The sequence below is a fragment of the Meles meles genome, chromosome 11, assembly GCF_922984935.1.
Source record: "Meles meles chromosome 11, mMelMel3.1 paternal haplotype, whole genome shotgun sequence".
NCBI lineage: Eukaryota > Metazoa > Chordata > Mammalia > Carnivora > Mustelidae > Meles > Meles meles.
Window position 1 is genome coordinate 37,266,443 of NC_060076.1, and position 26,650 is coordinate 37,293,092.

The 26,650-nt window shown below is 45.0% G+C and overlaps 1 protein-coding gene across 2 annotated transcripts; it reads right to left on the minus strand.

Moving 5' to 3' along the window:
* Positions 1-2,706: 2,706 nt before the first annotated feature.
* PHF24 (PHD finger protein 24) lies at positions 2,707-26,406 on the minus strand. 2 transcript variants are annotated; one of them, XM_046021721.1, is made up of 8 exons: positions 26,234-26,406; positions 10,408-10,789; positions 9,565-9,750; positions 5,871-5,949; positions 5,331-5,536; positions 4,825-4,985; positions 4,431-4,526; positions 2,707-4,111 (listed from the first exon to the last, which is right to left on the minus strand). In XM_046021721.1, the coding sequence occupies exons 2-8, from the start codon at positions 10,783-10,785 to the stop codon at positions 4,015-4,017; spliced, it is 1,203 nt and encodes a 400-aa protein (XP_045877677.1). In that variant the 5' UTR covers positions 10,786-10,789; positions 26,234-26,406; the 3' UTR covers positions 2,707-4,014. The 2 variants fall into 2 exon arrangements, with proteins under 2 accessions (XP_045877677.1, XP_045877676.1); XM_046021720.1 differs by lacking the exon at positions 26,234-26,406 and adding an exon at positions 25,540-25,702.
* Positions 26,407-26,650: the final 244 nt, after the last annotated feature.

A 26,650-nucleotide genomic window follows, 5' to 3' on the forward strand; every position in this document is an offset into this window, starting at 1 on the left:
AGCAGGAAAGCAAGAGCAGGGGAAATGCCCAGTCCCACCACACTCCAGGACTGAGCTATAGGGAACAGGTATGATGCATTAATATTTTCCATTCTCCATCCAGTTCTCTGTTGTCTGAGCTGCAGCCAGGGCCCTGGAGAGAGATCCTGGGCAAATTCAAACTAAATGGCACAGGGAAAGTAGCAATTTTATTCCACTATAAATTGAGGGAAAAGAGGTGCTGCCTGGATGTTATTCTGACATCCAATTGTTCTGTCTTTTGGTGCCAAGTATATACCTGCCTTTTCTCTGCTAGTTTGAAGGGGTCATGCTTGTAGGATCACTAGAGCCTGCTATCAGTCCTGCCTGGGCTACTCTTGGCTCTGGGGTGGCCATGGCTATCCTGAGGCTCTGCCAGACAGCTTCTGCTGAGATTCCCTCTCGTCTTTAGGGCTTCCTTACATCACTCTTACTGAAGCCATGAGACCTGCAATGGTTGAGGTTGTGCTTCAGACTAAGAGGCCTAGGCATAATCCTGGGCTTACACCCCAGCCAGGTGCCCTCTTCCCAGGCAGTTTGATTCTATACTTCCAATGTTAGTGATAGGAGTGGGGGAACTCCAAGATATGGCCATAAGGCCAGGGTGACATCCCATAGGGAACACTAGGGCTTAATAGGCATGTCTGCCCTTTAGCCCCAGTCACTTGGGCTGAAGGTGGGAAGAGGCAACGTGCTCATGGCTTTGGCCATTCTCAAAGAGGAAAAGCACTTGAGAGTGGGTCAGTACCTGGGAGCAAGGGAACTACTCCATCTCTGGGATCCAAAGGAGTCACTGCCCAAAAGCACAGAGCCCACCTCTGTTGAGGAAGACTGGTCTCAGGAGAGGAAGCCACAGAGCAGACCTGGAGAGGTTATGTAGCCACAGCTAACTGCCTCCTCTCACCTTCTGTCCCTGCAGCTCCACTGTGTAATCCAGAGGCCCCTGTCTTTAAATCTGAGCATAGGGAAGAGGAGTATTGGGTGAAAAATAGGCTTAGGGCAAAAAGTCTTCAGAGGAGCAACCCTAACCTCTGTTGATAGTGGGTGGAGTGGCTGGTATTTCTAAAAAGTGTTGATTTCAATTCTGGGCAGCCAAGAAGAAATGACTAGAACATTTCCTCAAACCCTTAGAGTCAGACATTGATTTTTGTACTTGGCAGAATTTCAGATAGTCACAGTGATGGAAAGGCTTGATGAAAAGGAAAGGGAAGGGGCTTCACTTGGTTTATAAAAGTTTGAACATCTTCATATGTACTGCAGAGGGGCTCTATGGATTAGAACACTGCAGGACGAGATCCTAGGCAGGGGGGTTGATGTGGGGCTTCTACCCAGGGTCTGGTCTGGGGGGAGCAAGGGACTCTTTTCATTGGTAAAAAGGTAGATGCCTAATGGTAAAGAGGCTAGTTGCTCCTCCATGTTTTTCTGCCTCTTAGGATTCTTGTGGACTGAACTCTATGCTGGGATCCCAGGGGCCCTCTGTAGCATGCCCCTACCAAGGAAACTTGCTGTTTTGTAATAGGGAGAGGAATAGTCCCAAATGGGCCCAATACTACCTTAGAAGAAATCTTGCTTTGCCAGGCCATGAGATATAGCTGGCCTGATTCGGCCCATGGTCTTTCACCACTCATCCACAGAAAGCTAGAAGGTGGAGCTCCAGAGAGATAGGCATCACCTTGTCTGTGAAGGATCAGGGAACAAGAAGATAGATTCTAGTCCCTATGACTGATGATGAAGCAGAGAGAAAAACTGTTCAGACAAAGCCCAGAGCTTGTCTCTACTCAAAATGCCCTGTGAGATCCAGCAGCCCAAGGTCATTGACATACAAGGTGATTTACCAGGAGAGTAAGTGAGAGCCTCTGTGCTGAATGTGCTTTCATCTTTTTCAGTGCAAAACCCCAGGTCTGACTGCTTCAGAGGCAATCCTTGGACCCAAGAGTCATGTGCTTTCACTTTTTTTTTTCATTCTGGCTAAACTGAACAATGGCCCCACTTACTGATCAGTCTTGGGAGTATGGTTTTGAAATGTTCAGGGCCATACACATGAACCCAGATTCACCATCTGTCTGCTTCATTTTAGACCTGAATAATCCAACCCCTGAAGCTTCACTATCTGTTCTATGTTAGGCAGTTTCTACAGAAGGTGCTGTTACCACAACCCTGTTGTAGTTTGCCACTTTCCTCTGAGCATCTCAACACTGAGCAGTATGCTACTTCTGTCAGCACCCAATTCAGTACAAGTGCCTTGAGCAATGGAGATATGTTAGCTTTTACATGATTGAACCAAGCCCCTCTCTAGTATTTAGACTAGGAACAGAAACTGGACTCCAGGAACAGGGCTGACCCACAACATGCAGTGACTTGAGAACTTAATGAGAACTAGGGAGGACAGCTGGGACTTAGAGGCCAGGCTTGGTGGGGAAAGACATGTAGTGAGCAGCAGGGAGAAGCAACAACTCAGGCCATATCTCAGTGAGGGGGAGAAGGATGAACCTTCTTCTGTGAGGCTTTGCTGGGACTTCCTCTGCTTGAAGAGGTGAGATTAAAAAAAAAAAGAGGGGTGCCTGGGTGGCTCAGTGGGTTAAGCCTCTGCCTTAGGCCTCTGCCATGATTTCAGGGTCCTGGGATCGAGACTTGCATCAGGCTCTATGCTCAGTGAGAGCCTGCTTCCCCCTCTTTCTTTGCCTGCCTCTCTGCCTTCTTGTGATCTCTCTCTCTGTCAAATGAATAAATAAAATCTTTTAAAAAATAAGGAAAGAGCTGAGATGCAACCCTCTTCTTGGTTCCAACTTGTCAGGATGGTTGAAAGGAGTCCCCGCTGCTCTTTCTGGGCTGTGAAGAGGCTGGCTCTTGTTCTCCATCCAATGGCACATTCTTCCAGGTCCACATCTGGGGTGAGGTGGAAAGATGGAAAATCATGAGCCTTCTCTTGTTTTCCATCCAAACCTTGTCTTCATTGGAGATCAGGCTTCAGGTCTTTGGGGTAGTTGACTTGGGTGAAGCATCTAATACAGAGGGCTGTGACTTCTGAAATCATACTTGTTCTATTCAAGCCCTTTGGGCTCTGGGCCATATGGTCCCATCTGTAAAACAGGGGCCAGGATGGGTCATCTTCGTTTTTGACTCTTCTGCTAAAGACTTTTGGACTCGAAAGACCTGGCTGAGAGGTTCCTAGAATCCTGGGTTCCTGGGAGGGCTGCCTTCCCTTCTTCTAATTAGGACTCCATAGACTAGTTGCCTTCTCTGTCACTAGGAATTAGAATTTAAATAAAGAATGGGCTGAAGTGCAGTGGTGGTTTTCAGTAATTTTCCCACCCCAACATACCCGAGGGACATAGCACATACCTATCAGAACAGTGGCTCACCACAGAAGGGATTTTCAACAGAGGAAGAGGGAGCCTATCAGCATCTCTAGGATAGCATGTGAGTCTGATATGCCCTATTATTAAGAATCACTTGGCTGGGTGATGGACATTGGGGATGTATGCTATCGTGAGAAAATAAATTAAAAAAAAATCACTTGGCCAGAGACTTGTCTATTGGAAATCAGAACTGGCCAACAGAAGAAGTGAATAGAGACCCCTCTCATCTATACCAGGAGCTTCACAAAAGGAACTTTGGTCCTTTTCAACCAAGAAGAACCAGATCTCTGAAGGCATGAACAGTGAGGTGTGTGTGTGTTTGTTTGTGTGTGTGTGTGTGTACACGCACACATATGTGTGCAGTGACAGGTCCAGTCTATGATGTGAGGGCAGGGGGGTGGCTCCAGGAGTGGATACTGCCACAACTCCCAGGGCTTTTCCCTGCAGCAATGCATATACTGCCTCTGTTGTGAGGGGAGCAGTGATTTCAGTTCCATAAAGCTTAGTGGCAAATTGAGATGCTGGCAGTGCTCCATCCCCAAAAGTCTCAGTACCAGAGGATATTGGGGGAAAGAGGGAAAGAGAAAAAGGAGAGGAGGGAGACCATTGTCCCCAAACTGAGCTTCTCTGCTCCATGCTATCCTGGGGGTTTCAGATGAATTGCTGCACTGTTGGGGCGAGCAGCCAAGATGTAGACAACATTCTCCCGCAAGAACGTAGGCCAGTCCACAAATCTGGAATGGAAGGAAAGAACAGGTTTGTGAGGTTGGCCGCAAAACCTGGATGCTCATGAGACCTGATCCCAGCAGCACTATGGCTTAAGCTGGGCAAAGCTCAGGGAAGCCCTGGCTTTTGGCTGACATAGGTATGACTGGCTGTGCTTCCAAGCTGACAGCCCAGCCAGTTTATCCTATGGAACTGGGATCAAATGGACATTTTAGAGCCTGGTTTCTGGGATAGGCACTTGCTGTTTTGGGGTAGCAGTGGGCAATGCTCACTTGTGTGTATTGAAGGGTTAGGAGTGCAGACAGCCTGGTGAGGGAATCTACTCACCTGGACTCCTGCTCTGTGGGCAGCAGAGCCTTGTCCTGACTCTTGCTGCTGCTGCTAGCTGGGCTGCTGTCTGCTATGGGACCCACATGGCTGATGCTGTTGGGTACAAGGATATATAGTTAGGAGTGGGAAAGTGAAAGGTCTGGCCCCTCCCAAACTCTGGGGAACCCATGGCTCTAGATATGCATGTCCATGCTTTTCTGACATGGGTGACAGTAGAGGATGCCCTATGCCTTGAACAATAAGAGGCAATGTCCTAAGTGTAATGCACAGGAGGATCCTCTCCTGTCTGTTGACAGAAGAAACAGAGAGGTACCTTTCATACCAAGGGCCATTTGGTGTGGAAAAAGGAGGAGGGCATGTGAGTAGTGGCAGAGATTGGTAGGGAACAGACCTGACACTGCAGGAAGGAGCCTCTGCAAGGCGTTTGCAGAACCAAGAGTGCTGGGCTCCACGGCACTCTGCCTCACTGATAGTACTCCCGCTGCCCCGGGCCAGGAAGGTGGCCCGGGCTCGTTCCCGCTCCTTGACTGTCAGAAGCCTTAACAGAGAGTTCTGGGGAAGAAGCAACAAGTTAAGATCTTGGAGGTGAAAATATTTTGTAAAATGTCAAACCATAGAGAATCCTACCTCCATTACCACCTCTGTAGCCTCCCTTTGAAGCCGCCCAAGGCCTTTCTGTTCGTATTAACATTTGCAGTTGGGTCCAGTGCAAATCAATCTTCCTTGGGCAGTTTCCCCAGCTTAGGCACTGGATCATCTGTCACTGGGTGGAATGTGAGCCTTTCCTGCTGTGGTCCCTGCTAAGACAGTACCTAGTGCTCCTCCAACCTGCCCAGCATGCTTCCTAAGTCTCTGTCACCCAATATCCCATAGACATTCACCCCAGTTGGCCCTCACCTGGGGACGCAATTGCTGCAGAAGTAGGAGGGACTCATGGGACAAGAAGTCAGACCACTCTATGTGTCCTCGATGTTCAGGGTCCAGGGCTGCAAACTGGCGGGCTGCCTGTTCCTCTTGCTCCTCGCTTAGAGCCCTGTCACTGTCCCCCCGCTTTGCTGCTTGGTGGCGGTAGCGCAGGAAGTCCTCCAGTGTCAGGGAGCAATCTGTGGGAGGCACCCCATACTAGCCAAGCCCACCCTTTCTTCAGCCTCTTTTTACTTCTAGGGTACCCTCTATTACTTCTAGGGTATACTCCAGAACCCCTATATCCATAGATTTCGTGGAGTCTTTTTCTCCCATAGCCAGGATAACTCAGGCTGTGGTGGGTGGGGAAGATGGGTGGGTGTGTGGGTGCCCCTGCTGGCCAAAAGTGTGGGAATAGGGACCTATTTACCCCTACTCTCCAAACTCCAGCATACTCCTTTTAAGCTTCACCCTAGAAAGTATAGAGGAAAATGTGCCAGCCCCTCTCCATCTGGCAGCACTGTCCGGCCTTACCAGGAATGACTTTACACTGCTGAAATGTCTCTGTGAGGCTGTACATTTCTTCCTCAGTTAGCAGCAAATTGAGATTATCCTGAAAAAAAGAAAAATCTGAGTCAGTGGCCATATAGACCAGTAAGAAAGGCCAAGGATCAAGAAAGATGGAAACTGTATTTCAACTTGAAGGCACATCTGGGATCATCTAATCCCAGCCTGCAATCATAATCAAAGAGACTGAAGCTCCAGAAAGGGGAAAGAATTTGCTCAGAGTTGCCCAACTCTGTAGCAGAATCTTCTCTAGAAGCCAGGTATCCTGATTCTAGACCTGAGGCCCTTTTACTAAATAGTAGTTTTAAAATTATTCTGCGATACCCTAGGGAATCCTTGGAAGTACCTTAGGAAGCTGTTGCAAAGGAAAAGGAGACTAATAAGTGGGCAGGGTGAATCCCCTGCTCCATCAATCACAACAGCTCCATCTTTATTCTTTTTATGTATTTGCCTCTATGTTAGACTGTGCTCAAAGAGCATTTCAGTTAAAAAAGAAGTTTAATTCTAACTCTGCTCCTAGTAGGCTGTATTTCTTTAAGAAATCCAGAGTGGTTTTGAAAGAGATGCCATTATGACGAAGTTCCTAAAACAAAATGAGTTTTTTGTGGTGCCATAGAAATTTTAATTCCCAAAAAGCAGTGATATGTTATTTTATTAATACTAATTTACAGTCTTATAGTCTTTAAGCTGTCAAAGATTCTTTCCAGTGAGTTATTTTTCTCTCTTAAAATACCAGCAAAGAAGAGAAACAGACATTTCATGAGTGTTCATTTGTGGATTTCATAACTCAAACAACTCTTTCAATAAGTACTTATTGAGCACCTGGTATATGCTGGGCACAGTGAGGTGTAATATTGTGAAATGTTCAGTGGGGCTGGAGTGTAGGGTGTGTGTGTATGTGTGTGGAGGGAAAGTAGAGAGGAATGACAAAGATAAGGGAGAGGTAGGCAGAAGCCTGACTGTGAAGTGCCTCAAATACCCATTACTGAGTTTTTCAAATGGGCTTTTATTCTGAGGTCAAAAGGGAGTCACCAAATGTTTGTGTTTTAAGTAGGGTCCACACCCAGCATGGAGCCCAATTCGGGGCTTGAACTCACAACCCTGAGATCACAACCTGAGCTGAGATCAAGAGTCGGACACTTAGTCGATTGAGCCATCCGGGTGGCTGATCGAATGGTTTTTAAGGCCATATGTAGTGCCATGGTCAGATCTTTGCTGCATGGAGAATGAATTGGAGGGGCAAAGTCTAGAGACATGGAGAAGAGTTAGTTAGCTGTTGCTATAGTACAGGTTAAGAAAAGATGAGTGGCTGGGGTGCCTGGGGGGCTCAGTGGGTTAAGCCTCTGCCTTCGGCTCAGGTTATGGTTTCAGGGTCCTGAGATCGAGCCCTGCATTGGGCTCTCTGCTTGGTGGGGAGCCTGCTTCCTCCTCTCTCTCTGCCTGCCTCTCTGCCTACTTGTGATCTCTCTCTCTGTCAAATAAATAAAATCTTAAAAAAAAAGAAAAGATGAGTGGCTAACCTAAGACATGAGAATGGAAAAGAGAGGAGATTTGAGAGGTATTAATAGGTAGATCAGTAGGACCTGTTGACATACTGGATGTGAGGGATGAAGGATAGAAATGAGTTGGTATTGGCATCTGGAGGGTTGGTATTACTGTTCAGAGAGGTAAGAAATTTAGAACAGGTTTCTGGAAGAAGAGGCATTTTGGGGCATGTTGAGTGTGAAGTACCTGTGAGGCATCAAGATGAATGTAACTCCAAGAGACAAGAAATTTAGGTCTGGACATGCAGGTTTTGGAATCATTTGTGTTTAGATGGTAGCTGTAGCCACTGAAGTAAATAAAATAACCCAGGGAGAGAATGTGTGTAATGAGAAAAGAACAGTGTTAACAACAGAACCCCAAGGAAGACCAGTATTTAGGACAGTGACAAGAAATGAACTAAGGGCACCCAGAATGGTCAGAGAAGAAGGTAGGAGGAGAATCAGTAGAGAGCACTGGAAGCCAAGTAAAGAGAGTTGCACAATATAGAAGGTAAGGTTAATGGTGGTGATACAACTATGATGGGACTTTACTGGTTTTCTATTTTCTCTAGTTTCCCTATTTTACATAATAATTCTCATAAGTACTTAAATCCCCTGCAAAAAGAGAAGGCAATAAGGGAGTGCTAAATACCTCATAGAGGTCAAGTAATAAGATGCCTGAGAAAAGGTCACTAGACTTGACAGGTCACTGTCAGAATGACAGCAGAATGACGGACGCAGAAGCTGAATTACAGGTGGTTGAGGAGCCACAAGGAAATGATGGAGACTTTTCAAGAAGCCTGGCTGTGAAGGGAAGAAACCTTTATAAAAAGTCTGGCAAGTGGTAGTAATGATGGTAGGACTCTGACAGAAAGCCAAGAAGGAGTTAGGAAGGAGACACCTTCAGCAGGGTCCCACATCAGCAGAACCCTGCAGGGCAGAGTTGCTATGAGTGAAAAGGCTGGTGTTTGCAGGGGTGGTGACTAGAGAAAATGGTGTGTAGAGCAGGGTCTACTGTGACATACTTCAGCTAGGGAAAAGGTGTGTAAGGGGCTCAAAATAACTGTTTTATACTTGATTTTTTAGGCAAGCCATAAATAAAGTGATATTTGTTAGAAAGTGGTACATCTTTGCTTTCTTTGAGGCAGTAGGAAGAAGAGGGGGGATCTGCTAAGATGTTTCTTAGAAGATATCTGCAGGATAACAGACCAATAAATCAAGGCTTAAATTCTATTCAGATATGCTAAGAAATAGATACGAATCTGGCTTTTGTCTTTTTAAAAGTTGGAAGGTGGGGTGCCTGGGTGCTTCAGGGGTTAAGTGTCTGCCTTTGGCTCAGGTCATGATCTTCGGGTCCGGGGATCGAGCCCTGCATCCGGCACCTTGCTCAGTAGGGAGCCTGCCTCTCCCTCTCCCTCTGCTGTTCATCCTGCTTGTGGTTTCTTTCTGTCAAATAAACAAAATCTTAAAAAAAAGTTAGAAGGCATTTATATATAATTTGCAAAGTTCTGAATCAACAAACATTTGTTATTTAATTTACATAATGATCACATTAGAGATGAAGAACAAATGCTCCTAAGAGTTAGGTGGTAAGCTAAGTGATGATCTTTGGATTAAGAAGTGTTATTGTGTTAGAACCTATTCCTATTGAAAGCAAGTTGGTTAGGATGGTTTTTCAGATGAGTACAATGAATGACAAATATAGACTACTAGAGAAAGCACTACTCTAAGCAGTACTACTTTTGAATAATTAGGTCTCATCCTAACCATTGATTCCTTTAGCTCAGTGTTTCTCAGTTGGGACGAGTTTGCTCCCCTAGGACACACTGGGTAATATCTGGAGACATTTTTGGTTGTCACAACTGAGGGTGGGTGCTACTGACATCTTATGGGTTAGAGGCCAGGGATGCTGCTAAAAATACTACATTGCCCACATCCCCCACAACAAAAAATTACTCTGTCCAAAATGTCATAGTACTGAGGTAGAGAAAGCCTGACCAAGTTTGAGGATATCTGTATCTACTATTGGAAAAGTCTTTTCGGTCACTGCCTAGAAACCTTGTTCTAAGAATGGATCTCCAGAAAAGTGCCAAGTTCCCTGCAGTGCTGCAGCCCACAGTCCCTCTGTCCAGGCTTACACAGTAGTGGCAGCTCCAGCCAGTTTCTGTGTGGGCTGTCTCAGTCACCTCTGCCACGCTATCTCCTTGAATGTAGCCCATGCGGCGCAGACAGCCATCATGGAAAACCCTGGTACAGATCCTGCATGGGAAGAGGCTCTCAGCTGTCCAGACCTCACAGACATCACACATCTCATCGTTGACAACCTGGCAAAAAGAATAAATAAGGAGTGTATTCATTGCAGTGTAGGCAGCAAGGTCCTATGGCCACCAAACACAGTTACACACATGGGGCTGAATATCCCTGGAGCAGCGCAGAACAATTCCAACTGACCCCAGTGCTAAGGTGATAGAGCTTTCTCTCTGAAAGATAAGAACCAGCAAGCTCTTCCAACTCTCAGGTCTCTGTGCCCATTTTTCTGAACAGGGATGCTACTAACATTTTTGGAAAAAATAATCCGTTCTGAAAGACTGTCCCAGACATTGCAGGACACTGAGCATCCCTGGTTTTCTTGGCACTAAAAACCAGTAGCAACTCCCAGTGATGATGACCTTCTTAAATGCCCACAAATTTCCAAATGCCTCCTACAGGGAACACTACTACCCCTAGCGAGATGGATGGCAAGAGACCTGCCATGGTGTCATTCCTTATCACCTGTCTTCCAGTCTTTCACTAAGACCAACCCAGGATGTAACATTTTTATTCTTGCAGAAAAAATTCAAAGATTGTTCCAGACTCAACTGCACCTTTTTGGAGTTTTTTCTTTCTGGGTCTCACTTCAACTGTACCCAGGCCTCCCTGTCTTGCTCCCCGATCCTCAGCACGTCTAAGACTTGAGGACTGTGCCCTAACTGGATACTCACAAGTTCTCTGGGCTCCAAGCAGATATCAGGAGGCTTGTCATCGTCCAGCTTCCGGGTGGGGCGGATGAAAGCCGGAGGTGTGAAACGATTACTCCTATCGAACTCCTCTGGCTCTACTCCACGCCCATCTCGGAGCCTCTCCCAGGCTGCACGTTTGGCACTGCTCTCTTCTTGCAGCACTGGGGTACTTGCCTCTGCTTCCTTCTCCTCCTGTACCTCCTGGACAGAGCCCTCTACAGTGCCACGGCGGGACCCTGGAAGCTCACCGGTACGCCGGATGGAAGGCCTGTCCCGTAGTCCATCCTTGAAAGCAGACACAGCCAGGCTCACCTTCTGTACCTGCTCTACTGTCTGCCGCTTGGACATCAACACCCCCATGGCTCTGTGGACAAAAAGCAGAGGGACTCAGATTCAGCCAATAGCAGACCATGTCAAGCCAAGCAATTTCAACCATTCACCTAAGTGGCAAGTGCTATTAAATAGTTTTTCCGGGCCCCTGGGTGGCTCAGTGGGTAGGGCCTCTGCTTTCCGCTCAGGTCATGATCTCAGGGTCCTGGGATAGACTCCCACATCAGGCTCTCTGCTCAGTAGGGAGCCTGCTTCTCTCTCTCTGCCTGCCTCTCTGCCTACTTGTGATCTCTCTCTGTCAAATAAATAAATTTAAAAAAAAAATTTAAATAGTTTTCCCCTCTTCTGGAACTCAGAGGCATGGTGGGATAGAAAAAGCACTTGTTAATGAGTCAGAAGACCCCGGTTCTATTTCTGACTGGTGCTGTGATTTTGGTTTTCATACTTGTAAAACGAGGGCTGTCTGCTCAGTGCACTTCACAGGGATCATGAGGATAACATTAGCAAATGTGCTTATTAAGTACTTAGTAGACTGGAAAGTATTCTACAAATGTGAAATGGTATCTCTTTATTTCTTGCTGTCCCAAAGCCATTAGGTCCAAGGGTCCCGCCTCTGGAGATGGTTGGAGACTTTAGAGCTTAAGTCTCTCCTCCGCCCCATGAGATGACTCAAAGCTTAAAGCAAGATTATAGGAATACATTTCAGACTTCTGACTGAAGAAAAGCTCCTCCAATAAGCGCTGTGCTCACTGCATCCAGGGATAATCCACATCAAATTCTCACTTTTTCAGTCAGAGTGAATGCACTCCTACTTTTAGGGGACTCCTGGATAGATAGGAAACTCTACCAACCTATCCACATGGTCAAGATCACAAAAACTCCTTTGCCCCCTCTAATTAGCTATCGTTCTTTGTGGGTCTGTTTGTCTTTCACAGACAACCTGCCCATTATAAGTGCTTAAAGTGCTTCTCAGACTTTTAAGGCTTCACTAATGTTGCTCCCATATTTTCTCTTTTGATTTTCTGAGCTGTTTAATAAAAACTTTACAGGTTAAGAAGTAACATTATCCCTGCTCTTCTGCAGTACCAGGGTACAATACCGGAAAGTGAGGGCATGACATGGCATATTGCAAAGCTGGTTTACTCTATCTGAGCCTCGAGGGTCTTCTGAAGTAGAATTCAGCTGGGGAATGCGTGTTCTAAGTAAAGTGAAACGGAGAGTGCTCTCAATCCATTATAATTAAGACTTATTGAACAGTACTATGTATAAGGTACTAACTACTCATCATAGGAAATAAAAGACAGGAGGACAGTCTCACCACTTAAGCTACTTAATATCAGAACTCAAAGAAGAGGGCATCTAGATGGCTCAGTTTGTTAAGTGTCTGCCTTTAGCTTGGGTCATGATCCCTGGGCTCTAGCCCAGTATTGGGCTTCCTGCTCAGTGGGAGTCTGTCCCTCCCACTCCATCTGTCTCTCCCTTACCTTCCTGCTGCTCATGCTCTTTCTCTCTCAAATAAATAAAATATTTTTAAAAACCTCAAAGAGTGAGGCAAAGTATTAGAAATACCTAAACGAAGGTTAAGACCACAGTACTGGGAATCAAAGCGGACCGTGAAGAATGGGTAGGAAGTTATCCTCTGTTTGTTTGGATGAAAGGAGGGCAGAGGATAGGAGGAGAAATTAGGGCCACTTAGAAGACTACTATAATAGTCCAGGCAAGATGTAGAAAGTTTAAACTGAAATGATGGCAGCAGGAATATTCTGAGTCTGGGAATATTCTGAACGCTGACTGAGTCTACCCGATACCATGGGAATAGAATTAGAGAAATTTGGGAATAAATTTGTAACTGACTGGATAAAGGTTAAAGGGAAAGAGGACACTTTCATATTTATTTCCCAGCTTTACTAAGATATAATTGACATATAATACCATGTAAGTTTAAGATATACAATGTGATGTTTTGATACACATATATTGCAAAATGCTTACCATAATAAGGCTAGGTTGCTCATCCTTTACCTTACATAATTACCATTTTTTTTATTGTTGTTATGGTAAGAACATTAAAGCTCTATTCTCATAGCATCTTTCAAGTATACAATGTAGTTTTATTAATTATGGTCACCCTGCTGTACCTGAGATCCCTGGAACTTATTCATTTTATATCTGAACATCTGTACCTGTTGACCAATGCCTCCCCATTTCCTCCTCTCCTCAGCCTTTGGCAACAGTAATTTTATTCTGTTTTTATGAGTCCAATGTTTTTAGATTCCATGTGTAAGTAAAGTTATATTGTATTTCATTCAGCCTTTCTCTGCCTTACTTACTGAGAGAGCAGTTTTAAGTCAACTAACTAGTGGAATTTAAGAAATAAAACAATCAATCATAGGGGAAAAAAAGAGAGAGGCAAACCAATAAACAGACTCTTAACTATAGAGAACAAACTGATGGTTACCAGAGGGGAGGTGGTGGTTGGCTGGGTGAAATATATGATGGGGATTAGGGAGGGCACTTGTGATGAGCACCAGGTGATGTATGGAAACGTTGAATCACTACATTGTACACCTAAAACTAATATTACACTGTATATTAACTAACTGGAATTTAAATAAAAACTTTAAAAAAACCTAGCAGAATGGTATTTCCATTTACAGAAATTAGGAAATGAAACAGGATTTTGTACATGTTGAATTAAAGATGTCTGGGACATTCCAGTCTTATGCTATCCCCTGCTTAAAACTTTTAGATGGGGGGCGCCTGGGTGGCTCAGTGGATTAAGCCACTGCCTTCGGCTCAGGTCATGATCTCAGGGTCCTGGGATCGAGCCCCGCATCGAGCCCCGCATCGGGCTCTCTGCTCCGCAGGGAGCCTGCTTCCTCCTCTCTCTCTGCCTGCCTCTCTGCCTACTTGTGATCTCTCTCTCTCTGTCAAATAAATAAATTAAAAAAAAACTTTTAGATGGCTTTCTACAGCTTTCAGGATAAAGTCCTTCGAATTACGTTTTTGTTTTGTTTTTTTTTTAACCATTGCTTGTGAGGCCCTGCTTGGTCTGGTCTCCTTTCTTTACTCTGTGTTCTAACCATACCAGCTTTATTTCAGTCGTTGTTTGCCATGCTTCCTATATTTTTGGGACCCTTGAACATTCCTTCTCTCCATTAATACCTATTCATCTGTCAGAGCTCAACTCAAGTATCACGTTCTCATGGAAGTCCAGAATGGCGTGTGCACATAACACTAGATCTGCTCTGGAGCACTTATTTTTGTCATTACATATTCAGCAGGATAATTATCCAATCAATGTCAGTTTCCTCTATTAGATTGTTTTTACCCTGGTTAGTACCTATCTCCACTGCCTAACAATGTATATGAAACAGAATGACAATAAACATTTCCCAGGGTGCCTGGCTGGCTCAGTCAGAAGAATACAGGACTCTCAGTCTTGCGGTAGTGAGTTTGAGACCCACATTGAGTGCAGAGATTACTAAAAACATTAAACTTTAAAAAAATAAACATTTCCCAATTAATTAATAGTGGAGAAGTTTTTTGATTTTTTTTTGTTATTTTGTATTTTTGAAGATTTTATTTATTTGACAGACAGAGATCACAAGTAGGCAGAGAGGCAGGGAGAGAGAGAGATGGGGAAGCAGGCTCCCTGCTGAGCAGAGAGCCAGATGCAGGGCTTAATCCCAGGACCCCAGGATCATGACCTGAGCCGAATGCAGAGGCTTTAACGCCACGCAGGCACCCCTTTTTTGATATTTTAAATAAAGTCTTTTTTAAAGAATTTACTTATTGATTTGAGAGAGAGAGTGAACGAGAGTGCATGAGCAGAGGGAGCAGAGGGAGAGGGACAAGCAGACCCTGGGACTCCAGAACCACCACCTGAGTCTAAGGCAGATATTTAACTGACTGAGCCACCCAAGTGCCCCTTAAATAAAGTCTTAATACACATAATGCCTTTTTAAAAAAAGTTTTTATTTATTTGAGAGAGCAGGAGTGAGAGAGAACATGAACAGGGGGAGGGGCAGAGGGAGAAGCAGACTCCCTGCTGAGCAAGAAGCCTGACATGGGGCTCAGGGCTGGATCCTAGCACCCTGGGATCATGACCTGAGCCTAAGGCAGTCAAATGTTTAACCGACTGAGACACCCAGGTGCCCCTACACATAATATTTGATGACAACTCTATCTTCATTCCAGAAACAACTGTCATGTTATCATAGTGGTGCAAATTTCCACACTGCCTGGAATTGTCCTGCCACCAATTGTTACCAAAGAAACAACCCATGTTTTTGAATTTAGAGAATGGTAAGAAAAGAAGTATCCTCTCTCTCCATTTGTAAAATTTGCTTATAAAATTAAAGTGCATGACTAAGGAATATTTAAAGATTTTATTTATTTATTTATTTGATAGACAGAGATTGCAACTAGTCAGAGAGGCAGGCAGGGAGAGTGAGGAGGAAGCAGGCTCCCTGCTGAGCAGAGAGCCCGATGTGGGGCCTGATCCCAGGACCCTGGGATCATGACCTGAGCTGAAGGCAGAGGCTTTTTAACCCACTGAGCCACCCAGGTGCCCCACTAAGGAATATTTAATTTGGTGTTTTTTGTTTTTAGAGATTTTAAGTAAACTCTACACCCAATGTGGGGCTCAAACCCATACCTCGAGATCAGGAGTTGCACACTCCACTGACTGAGCCAGCCAGGTGCTCCAGAGATATTTACTTTGAATAAATAACTGTCATTTACAGGACTGTGCAAAGAAGACTGAGTAAAGATCTATTGACCAGATTCAGGAAATTGTATTCATGTTAAGGTGTTCATGCCCAAGTGGACATTTTAAAAAAATTTTTTTTAAGATTTTATTTATTTATTTGTGTGACAGAGAGATCACAAGTAGGCAGAGAGGCAGGCAGAGAGAGAGAGGAAGGGAAGCAAGCTCCCTGCTGAGCAGAGAGCCCGATGTGGGGCTCGATCCCAGGACCCTGGGATCATGACCTGAGCCAAAGGCAGAGGCTTTAACCCACTGAGCCACCCAGGTGCCTCCAAGTGGACATTTAAAAAAAAATTATTTAATTAAGAGAGAGAAAGAAAGAGAGAGCCAAACAAGGGAGAGAACATGAGCATGAGGGGCAGAAGGAGGGGGTGAGAGAGAATCTCAAGCAGACTTCTGCTGAGTGTGGAGACCTGACCCACAGGGGCTCTATCTCACAACCCTGAGATCATGACCTGAGCTGAAATCAAGAGCCTGACTTAACTGACTGAGCCGCCAAGGTGCCCCCAGTGGACAATTAATAAATTGTGATTTTAAAAAATCCTTTTTTGGGGGTTCCTGGGTGCCTCAGTCAGTTAAGCAGCCAACTCTTGCACCCTAATGTTTATACAAACAATTGCCACAATAGCTAAATATGGAAAGAACCCAGATGTCTATCAATAGATGAATGGATAAAGAAGATAAATAAAATGTAGAATATATATACAATGGCATATTACTCAGCCATAAAAAAGAATGAAATCTTGCCATTTGCAACGACATGGATAGAACTAGAGAGTACTATGCTAAGCGAAAAAGTTAGTCAGAGAAAGACAAATACCATATGATTTCACTCATATGTGGAATTTAAGAAACAAAACAGATGAACATAGGGGAAGGGAAGGAAAAATAACATGAAAACAGAGAGGGAGGCAAACCATAAGAGACTTTTAATTACAGGAAACAAACTAAGGGTTTCTGGAGGGCAGGTAGGGGGGATGGGTGATGAGCATTAAGGAGGGTACTAGATAAAATGAGCCCTGGGTATTATATGCAACTGATGAATCACTAAATTCTACCTCTGAAACTAATAATACACTGTATGTTAACAAAGTTTAATTTAAATTAAAAAAAAGAAAAAGAAATTCATGTGACCTAACCTGGCGGGGGTGGACCTATGGGTAGAGAGGAGAGTGTGTGTATATTAGAGCTTTTGCTATGGAGCCAGGTGATTCTTTACCTTTTTTCTTTTTCTTTTTTTTAATTTTATTTATTTATTTAAGAGAGAGAGAGCAAGCATAAGCGGGAGGGTAGGGAGAGGCAGAGGGAGAGGAAGAAGCAGACTGCCCACTGAGCAGGAAACCCAGTACAGGGCTCGATCCCACGGTCCCGAGATCAAGACCTGAGCCGAAGGCAGACACTTAACCAACTGAACCACCCAGGTGCCCCAAAGGATCCAGAGGATTATTGAAGAGGCTGGATCTATAATCTTCAGAAACGGTCCACATGACTCAAGAGCACCAGCTGTGCTCTATGGTTAGGTGGGAAAGCAAGCCCCCCACTTAGAGCAAGAGGAATAGGCATACCACACCAGGAGGGAGAATGTAAAACTGACACACAGCCCTTCACTATGGACCTTCTTCATGATCAATTATTTCCAGGTTTATCAGCAAGAACATATGGATTGAAAAAAAAAAGTCGTGAAATGCTTATTTGGAGACCTAGAATAACCATATGAAATTCACTTTTTCAAGAATGATCCACTGAAGGAAAATCAATGGTATGCATTTGGCTCTTACTGGCTTTTTCAGATAATGGAATGAGTTCCCAACAAAGGCCAAAGAAGAAGGTTACTCTGTAAGTGGACTGAGTCATTAATAATGTATCAGCAAATTAACCACAGGCATCTCCCAATACATTGTAGTCCTGCTACAACCCATTATTCTCTGTAAGGATAATAAGAATCACTATTAAGCTATCTCAATTGTTAATGATGTCACTGCAGTGGTTTGGGGAGTTGATCTTTAAAGGAACTTCAATGAAGACTTAAGATGACATCCACCAGCAAAACAAACAAACATAAAAAGAAATTAAAAACCACCTTCCATTTCTGACCACAGGATCCTGGAATTGTTACTACTTTTACCTAAGATGGTTCAGTTTTCTAGGCCATTTTGTGCTCATGCGGGCAGAAAATGTAGAGCAGAACCTCAAAAAGAAATCATCAAATCCAAACAAGACCCCAAGTCATTGTGAATAGACATAGCTTTGATTTTGAGAGTAAACTGTGAGGACACAATAACAGTAAGCTTCAAAGAATGAGGTTGAAACCCTTAGTGCTTAATGGAGGATCAAACCTGTATACAAGACACCTGGATTAAATGCAGGTGTGCTGAAATATCCATGATGTGCCCCTGAGCGTTTGAGAAATTAACAAAATGAGCTCTAATTTCTAGAGGAACAAGTTGTAGTGATTAAGTGACAGGTAAAAACAAATGCCTTTTGAGAAAAACCTGGCTTTTCCTGTATGGAAAAAGCCCTAGCAAGAAAAGTGAGTTAAAGGGAAATCAAGTTGTAAAGATCCCACAAATGATAGCTAATGATTACTTCTTTGGCTGGTGGGTGGAATTGGGTTTTCTGCCTCCCTAAAAAGGATGAAAGAAGGATAAAAAGATGTCTCAAGAATGATGTCACTGCCAGAGAATATGTAGTATCTAAGTTAGGCTTGGAATAAACCTCAGGAGGGCAGGAGCAGGTGGTGGTGAATAACAGAGGGACAAGAAGGTAGAATAGGGCTGTGTAGCTATATGATCTGGAGAAAATGAAAACAGATAACAAAAACAAAATCTTTCTTTGGGTAAGAGAAGTCTGTCTAAATGTATTTGCCGGGGCGCCCAGATAGCTCAGTGGGTTAAGCCTCTGCCTTCAGCTCAGGTCATGATCTCAGGGTCCTGGGATCGAGTCCCACATTGGGTTCTCCGCTCAGCGGAGAGCCTGCTTCCCCCTCTCTCTGTCTGCCTCTCTGCCTACTTGTGATCTCTCTCTCTCTGTTACATAAATAAATAAAATCATTTAAAAAATAAATGTATTTGCCAGGTAGTAAGACATATGGGGGCAGCTTGGAATGTGTGTGTGAAAGACACACCCATTCTCTACAGAGCACATGCTTAGAACACAGTGAGAATACTTATAAGGGCAGAGTGGTAGGAGTGAGAGGAGGAAGGGTTGCTCCACAGTAGGAGCTGGTAGAAAAACAAGGAAGGAAAAGGCAGCTAGGGACTCTCTTCCCAAGCTCTCTATAAAGATTTGTACCTGAGAGGTGCCTGGCTGGCTCTGTTGGTGGATCATGTGACTCTTGATCTCAGGGATGTGAGTTCAAGCCCCATTTTGGGTGTACAGAGTACTTAAAAAAAAAAAGATTTGTAACTGTGAGAAGCTTGGGGAGCAGCCCTGCTGATAGGCAGGAGTCTCCTCATTTGACAGGTTAAATGTAAAGAACATTTACTGTACTTGCTTTTATCGGATTTCTTTTTAAAAATTTATTAATTTTGCATTCTGAAATTTACTGAATTCATTTATCAGTTCTAATAGTTTTTTGGTGGAATTTCAGGGTTTTCTATATATAATAACATGTCATCTGCAAATAGTGAAAGTTTTACTTCTTTACCAATCTGGATGCCTTTTCTTTCTTTTTTTTTTTCTTTTAAAGATTTTACTCATTTATATGTCAGAGAGAGAGAGAGAAAAACCGCATAAGCAAGGGGAGTGGCAGGCAGAGGGAGAAGCAGGATCCCTGCCAAGCAAGGAGCTTGATGCAGGACTTAAACCCAGGACTCCAGGATCATGACCTGAGCTGAATGCTGATGCTTAATCGACTGAGCCACCCAGGCATCCTGCCTTTTATTTCTTTCATCTGATTCTTCGTATAGGACTGGCAGCTGTTTGAAAAGGCTCAAAAACATCTAAAAATGATTGCTTGGAGGTTATGAAGGCTTTCCTAGGTGGGAACAAGGCAAAGAAAACCTCTGAGTGGAGGGACAAGGGGAAAAAAAAAACAGACTGGGTTGAGCAGGTAGAGAAGGGAATTTCAGGTTTTTGGTGTTATCAAGAGGGAGAAAAATTTAGATGGTTCTCACTATCTTCCACAGAGCATGGATTCTATAAATCTTTGTTGAGTGAATGTTGCAGAGATGACTGGACAACATAAAAAGTTTGAGATCATGGTGTCAGTACCCTTTCTTTTCTTCAAAGTTGGCCAGAGAGACTGATCAAACTAAATCTTCAGAGTTCAGGTCTAGAAACTACAGAGTCGCCACCTCATCTCATCACATCCACTCTACTTCTCCAGAGGTGGACCCTGTATGGTATGGTAGTTCAGGGCTAGCAGGGATGAGAATGGGTTACCAAATAGTAGTTACAGGTGATTACTTTGACCACAGGGGAGAGCTACAGAATTTTGGAATTTAGCTAGTTTATACAAACACAGTAAGAAAAGAGATAATATTACCAAGGTCAATGGTCCCCTTCATTTATGCTGCATCCTGTGGCACTGTGTCCTGGCCCACAGGAGGGCTACTGCTCTAAGGGCATGTGTAGGAAGCTTGAAAATATATCTCCTCCCTCCTAGGTTTGGGCTGGAGAAATTTAGCATGAGCAGCATGGGTACACGAGGGTAAAAATTTCAAGGTGCTGACAGCTGGTTCACAGAAGTATGTTCCAAAAAAGATAGAGAGCCTTGGGGAATAGTATGTACTTAACATAGAAGGTAAATAGCCACAAGGGTATGGAAAACCAGCAGAACTAGGGTCTAAGAAATGCAAAATGCATAGCACAGACTCTGAGCTTACTGTGGACATCAGTATCAATCTCAAGATTTTTTTTAAAAGTCATCGAAAAGAGTTTTGGTTTAGGAATGCAGTGTCTCATGACAGTGTTCTGCGGCCCTGTTCATAGTCAGCCATTCTGTGGCCTAACAGTATTGTACAGCTTTTAGTTTTCACGCCTGCAGACCCTAAAAGGGTCTACCTAGTACCTCTCTGTCTTCCTCCAGTCACCCTATTTATCCAGCACAGCAGCACTGGGTTCAGTTGGTCCAGGGAGACAGTCATCCCCAACTGCACAGGGCTCTTTTGGGATTTCCAAGCAGCAGAAGGGCTAAAGACTGAATAAAACTGTCCTCCTGAACTCTGCTCAAGAGAGTAAGTCATGACAGAGGTCCTGTTTTTAATATCTACTGAAAGCCAACAAAGCTGGCTTTGTTGAGAACAAAATTATGGCATGATCTTTAGCCTCTGGGGCTTAGGGTGAGTCTTCATGAAAAGCTACAGGGCTGGCTTCCCACAGAAGCAGAGAAACAGTTAAGAAATAGCACACTATCAGTGATTGGCTGGTGTGACTGCACTTAGCAAGCAGAGCTTTTTAGCAAGATGGAGAGGCACTCCCTGTTCTCTGCTCTGGGCCCCTGAAGCAGAGATTCAACCCAAAACAAATGGGGTTGAATGAATTATTACACATTAATTATCTTTGTTTATTGATTTTGCTCGTATTTGCTGAGTGCAACCTACTATGTGTCAGGCACAAATCAGGCATTTAATAACTTGGTAGAATGAACAAATGGAATCTCACTCAGCCTGTGAGAATGCAGTGTATATGCATGTGTAGGGGGCATGAGTGTAGGATTTTTAAAAAAAGGTGTTGCTTGAGCTAAATTTTGAAATATGAGTGGGAGTTACCCGAGTGGCTAAGGAAAAAAAAAAAAAAAGCATTCCAGGAAGAGGTAAAAGCACATGCCAAGGCATGGACTGCTATATGGGGACTCTAGCATAGCTTAGATGGTATGAAGCCAGCCGGTTGCTGGATAGAAATAGGCAAGGAAAACTGCCTTCACATTATGAATCAGTCCCTCAAATTGGTTTGAGACAGTATGCTTAAAATATTTGTTTAGAAGGGAATATGTATTTGAATTTTAGGAGATTAAAAAAACCCCCAGGGAATTGAATTTTCCAAGGCCAGTTGTAGGATAGCCCTGATAATTACCAGGGCTGACCAGGGAGCACATTGCATGGCCTTTGGACCCAACAAGAAACTCCTCTCCATAGCTTAAGAGCTGCTAGGTGGTGACTGTAGTGAATCACTGGGCTTTCCCTCTGGGAGACCCATAAACTTAATTAAGAGACTCCAAAAAGAAAAAAAAAAATGGAGAGAGAGAAAGTGATCTAGGCAGCTCACACACTGTTGTTTTAGTGAGAAGACCCCAGTAAGATGAAATACTCCTCACAAACAAATGGCAATCAGGTATGTAAAAGGGCTCTAACTACAACGTGTTATCCAAATATAAGACACTGTCATTATTATCATAAGAAGCTAAGAGTGTGGCTAGTTCACTGAAAGCACATGGGCAAAAGTAATTTTGACAGGGCAATGGCAGGGGGGCTAACAATGGAGCTGCCAAAGGAGGCACAGAAACAGCAGCTGCGTTTCATTGATGCCTGGGAAAAGGCATACTTACTCTACAAAGATTCCTACAGACACTCTGTAAAACTGTAATTTCCCCTTACTTTTCTTACTCTACAGTAAATGATTGGAGAAATGTGGACTATGGGGACGCCTGGGTGGCTCAGTGGGTTTAAGCCTCACCTTTGGCTCAGGTCATAATCTCAGGGTCCTGGGATTGAGCCCCGAATCAGGCTCTCTGCTCAGCAGGGAGCTTGCTTCCCCCTCTTTCTCTGACTGCCTCCTTGTGATCTCTCTCTCTCTCTGTCAAATAAATAAATAAAATCTTAAAAAAAAAAAAAGAAATGCAGACTGATTCTATGTGAACTCCTCAAGAGCAACCAACTGTCATATTTATCTAGCATAATGCCTGGCAAGTAGGTAGCACTTAGTAAGTACTATCTATGAGTCTCTGAGGGGATTGCTGGAAGGGGAGAAGGTTTGGAAAGGGATGTTATAATGGAAAAAATAATGTCTCCAGCTACACATTGATGGTCTTGGTTTCTTGATCCAAAGCTGGTAAACAATTCTTGTCAGAACTTGGTCATTAAGATAGAGGGGTGGAGTAGATGATAGTACTCTCATCAGAAATGAATAAGTCAATCTGAGAAATGAAGATAGCAGAAATCAAGAGTACTGCTGGAGAAAAGCACGTGGGACTATAAGATAATAGATTCTGTAACTAAAGAGAAAGGTAAATATTTGCATAAATATGATCCACTTAGGAACAAGTGTACTGGAAAAAATAAAGGGAATGTGGGAAATGGGCTGGAGAGAGTCCTACTATTCATGTTTGAGGAAAAGGAAGCACTGTCAAAAATATGGCAAATGTAGGAGGAAGAAAACCGTAACAATGTGATCAGAGAAGATGTAGAAGATTAAAGGCTAAAAAATCCTTAAGTAAAACCCAGATATATCTGTGTACATGCAAGTGAAATTCTTTCCCCTTTCATTATCCTTTGGAGAAAGCTTTTTTTTTTTTTTTTTTTTTTTTAAAGTAGATTAAGGCAACTACTTGACATCCTTCACATCCATTCTGGAATGATTTGGCTTACATTGTGATTAGGAGAGAGTTAGACAGTATTCTTGGGATTTTCATAATCTTTATGTCTATCCAAACCTGGACATCAAGGAGATGATATTCAGGGTCTAGTATGCAATCTTTCCAGGGACACGAGAGGGTGCGATACTAAGAGCCCTCAATGAAAAGACCAGTGTAGAAAAAAACAAAATCAATGACATATTCTGAATTGGAGCAAAGATCATATTTGCAGGCTTGTTCCTTCTGATTTTCTTAAAAAGCTACATATGGATATTAAAAAACTATATATATATATGTGTGTATATATCTCCATATATCCATATCCCTATTTATTTAGGTGTGTTAAGCTGATGAAAGGGGTTTGAACTGAAAGGGAATTGTAAACAGTTATAAACAACTCTGTCATGGGGAGGTGATTAACCAATATAAACCTTTGTCAGAATTTACTCCACTGAGGAGCTGTGCAGGAGGTGCCACACCCATGCTTCAGGCAGCCATTGACTTACATAGAAAAGCCAGCAATTGGTATATGAGGTTGTTTTGTTTTCTCACAACCCTGATCTTTCCTAAGTAACTCCAGGAGCCCTGGGAAGCCACTTCTGTTACAGGAGGATGTCACTAGGTTTGGGTATGAGGAAGGAGAGAGGGCGGAGGTGGGGGCAGGAAAACTCAGAATGGTTCTCTAGTGAATTACATTGCTTACTTCCCTCACCACTCAATTTTGGGGCAAGAAACCAGAATCTCTCCTTGGTCCCAAATTTGCACCTTGGCATTCAGGTGGAATGAAAGCACCACCACAGCCAAGGAGGTGAGATAAGGATGCATCACTGTATCAGGCGAAGAACCCTTTGCCCTCCCCAGAAGGTGGACTTCCAATAACCCTTCCTTGGTTGGGCACCTGTTTAGTCCTCCTCCTCATCATGCAGAAGCACTCTTTGGAAAAAGTGTCCTGCGTGATATCTGTGGACCAGTGTCTACGGTGCAATATTCAGATGGCCGCAAAGATACTGTGAATTACACTTCCTCAAAGTGACCCTGTCTCTCCCTCTGCTCCCTCAAGGATTCTGCAAGCTGGGAGGGTAGTCTTAGAAGACCATCCTCTGGAAGGTTCCTCTTGTTCCTCAGAGCAAGTCCTATCAAAGGCCATAGGCAGAGGCCTCGTTCAGACCCAGTTAAGTCTGGAGACCCCCAGAGGTATCATTACAATGAGGTTGCCAGGAAAGGAAGCCACACCCTGAAATCTGGGGATTCAGTGGATATCAGTTCCTGCAGCAGTCTCATCCCCAATTAAACTGTCCTCATTCACTTATTTAATCAACACATTTACTAAGCATATACAAAGCCCTATGTTTGGTATCTTCATGCAACTTAATATACATTCTTGCTTCTGCCTCTCCTTGATACTTTTTTCCAAAATAAACTTCCAAAAACAGATTTCATGATTCCAAGCTTTGTGACCTTGGACAAACTGGTAAACTTCTCTGAGTTTAAAGTGCCTAATGTTTAAAAGGGGATAATTTCATAATGCTGTTGTAAGGATTATATGAGATGTTAAATAACCCTGGCATGATAACTTGGCACATGAGTGCTCAATAATCCTACATATCCTTTCTTCTTTCCTTCAAAGGACTTTCTCTTCCAGGACCTGCCAGCATCAATTAATTATTCCATCTGATCTTCACTGCTTGCTTGTGCATAGTCAAGCCCAGGGCCCCAAGTCTCCTATCTTTGCTTCAGAAGCCTCACTGGTCCTCCCTTCCTTTTTGCCCTTTGCTCTAATAGAAGTTCCTGCCTCCACAAAAATCCAGTTTGGAGCCAACCTGGGCTACCACGGAGAATAAAATGTCTAATGGGGTGGGGGTTGGAATGGACAAAGGCAGCGGTCCCGCAGGGCCCCAGCCTCTCGCCCACCTTGAAGGGACTCAATTTAGGGCACACTGAGCCCGAGAAAGGTCAAGGCCAAAGTGGGCATATGGGGAGTTACTCCTGGCCTAGATCCATGGCGGGCTCCTCTCCTTCCAGTCAGGTTCCTTCCAGGCAGTTCTAAGGCGCAGTCTAAAGTATGCCTTTATACAGGGGTCCGCTGTGGGGTCCACCTCCACCGCGCAGGCTCCTGAGGCTCCTGAGGCTCCCCTCTGTTCTCAAATGGTCTTCCACTGAGACAACATCAGAGACCACCCTTGCCCTCCGGTAGTTATACAGACGGTCTCTCTGCGGGGACAGTGCCTCCACACTGCGCCTCCCCATGGCAGCAAATGCAGAGAGAGCCCTGGGAGTCTCCATTCACACAGGGGTCCTCCTTGGGGGCGGCTCCCCGCACCGCCTCCGGGGCTCTACCAAGGGGCAGAGGCAGGGACACTCGGGGTTTATCCACTTACTCAAGGACTCCCTTCGGGGCGGCTCCCACACAACACCTCACAGTCCCCACAGGGTTGTCTGAGGCCCGCAGACCCGTCCCTTAGGGTGCCTGCCGGTCCCCGCCGCCCCCGCCCCCGCTTACCGGGACCGTCAGGGTGCGGGACGCGGGTCCGGGACTGGCGGACTCTACACCGCGAACCCCACGCCGCCCATGGCCGCTCGGGAGCCGGCGTGCTGGGGCCAAGCGCCGGGAGCAGGCGGCGCGGGCGGAGCAGCAGGCTGAGGAGGCAACGGCGGCGACGCGCGCGCCCCAAGCACACCCACCCTCCCCACCCCCCGCCTCGCGCGACTGCGGCGCGTGCGCCCGCGCGAGAAGACCTCCGCGGGCCGGTGGGCCAGCGCCCCGCCCCGCCCTCCTGCGCGTCGCGGCGAGGCCCTCTGGGCTCAGCTGGCGACCTCGCGTGGGGCTGAGGGGCTGAGGATCTGCAGGAGGGCGGCGGCCGGCTCAGACGACCGGTGGGTTCGGGTGGCAGTGGGCGCCCCCGACCGGCGCCCGGCTCTGCGGCGCCGGGTCTTCTCGGCAGTCGGGCCGTCAACTGCAAGGTCAATGCCAGCCCGGAGGAGGCGTCCCGAGAGGGGACTCCGCGGCTGCTCGCAGCTCAGGGCTCTCGTCGCCCGCCCGCCGGTCAAGGCGAAGCGTCCTGCCACCCGCACCTGCCTGGGGAGGTGAGAATGACTCATCCAAGCGCCCTCGGCTCGAGCCGTTCCCTTTCTCACCAAACCCAGGTGCCGCGTCAAGGCCTCCGGGCCGACGACCTGCGCGTTAGGTCACTCACCTTCTGGGTACCCCACTACGGAGTGTCTAAATGAGCCTTCACAAAGTACTCTGCTGGTCCAGCTGCTCCTGTGCGCTGTTTTCTGAGGTTATTGGTCCTCCATCTCCAGCAGCAGGCAGTACTGTAATGTAACCCACTTTTGGCTGCTGCAGCCTCATCCCTCAGACTATCTGAACAGCCAGCATGGAGGAGGCCCGCAGCCCTGAGGGCTATAACATGCATTACACCAAACTGCATCCTCTGACGAGGGTAAGAAAAAGATCAAGTCATAAAGCACCTAACAACTAATTATAAAGAAATAACTGAAGATATGCAAATGAAATGCAAGAACCCTTTAAATTTCGCTTACATTTTTAACATACCTTCATTTTCTTGTGCATTTAAATACATATCTCAAATACAATTCCCGTCATTTTT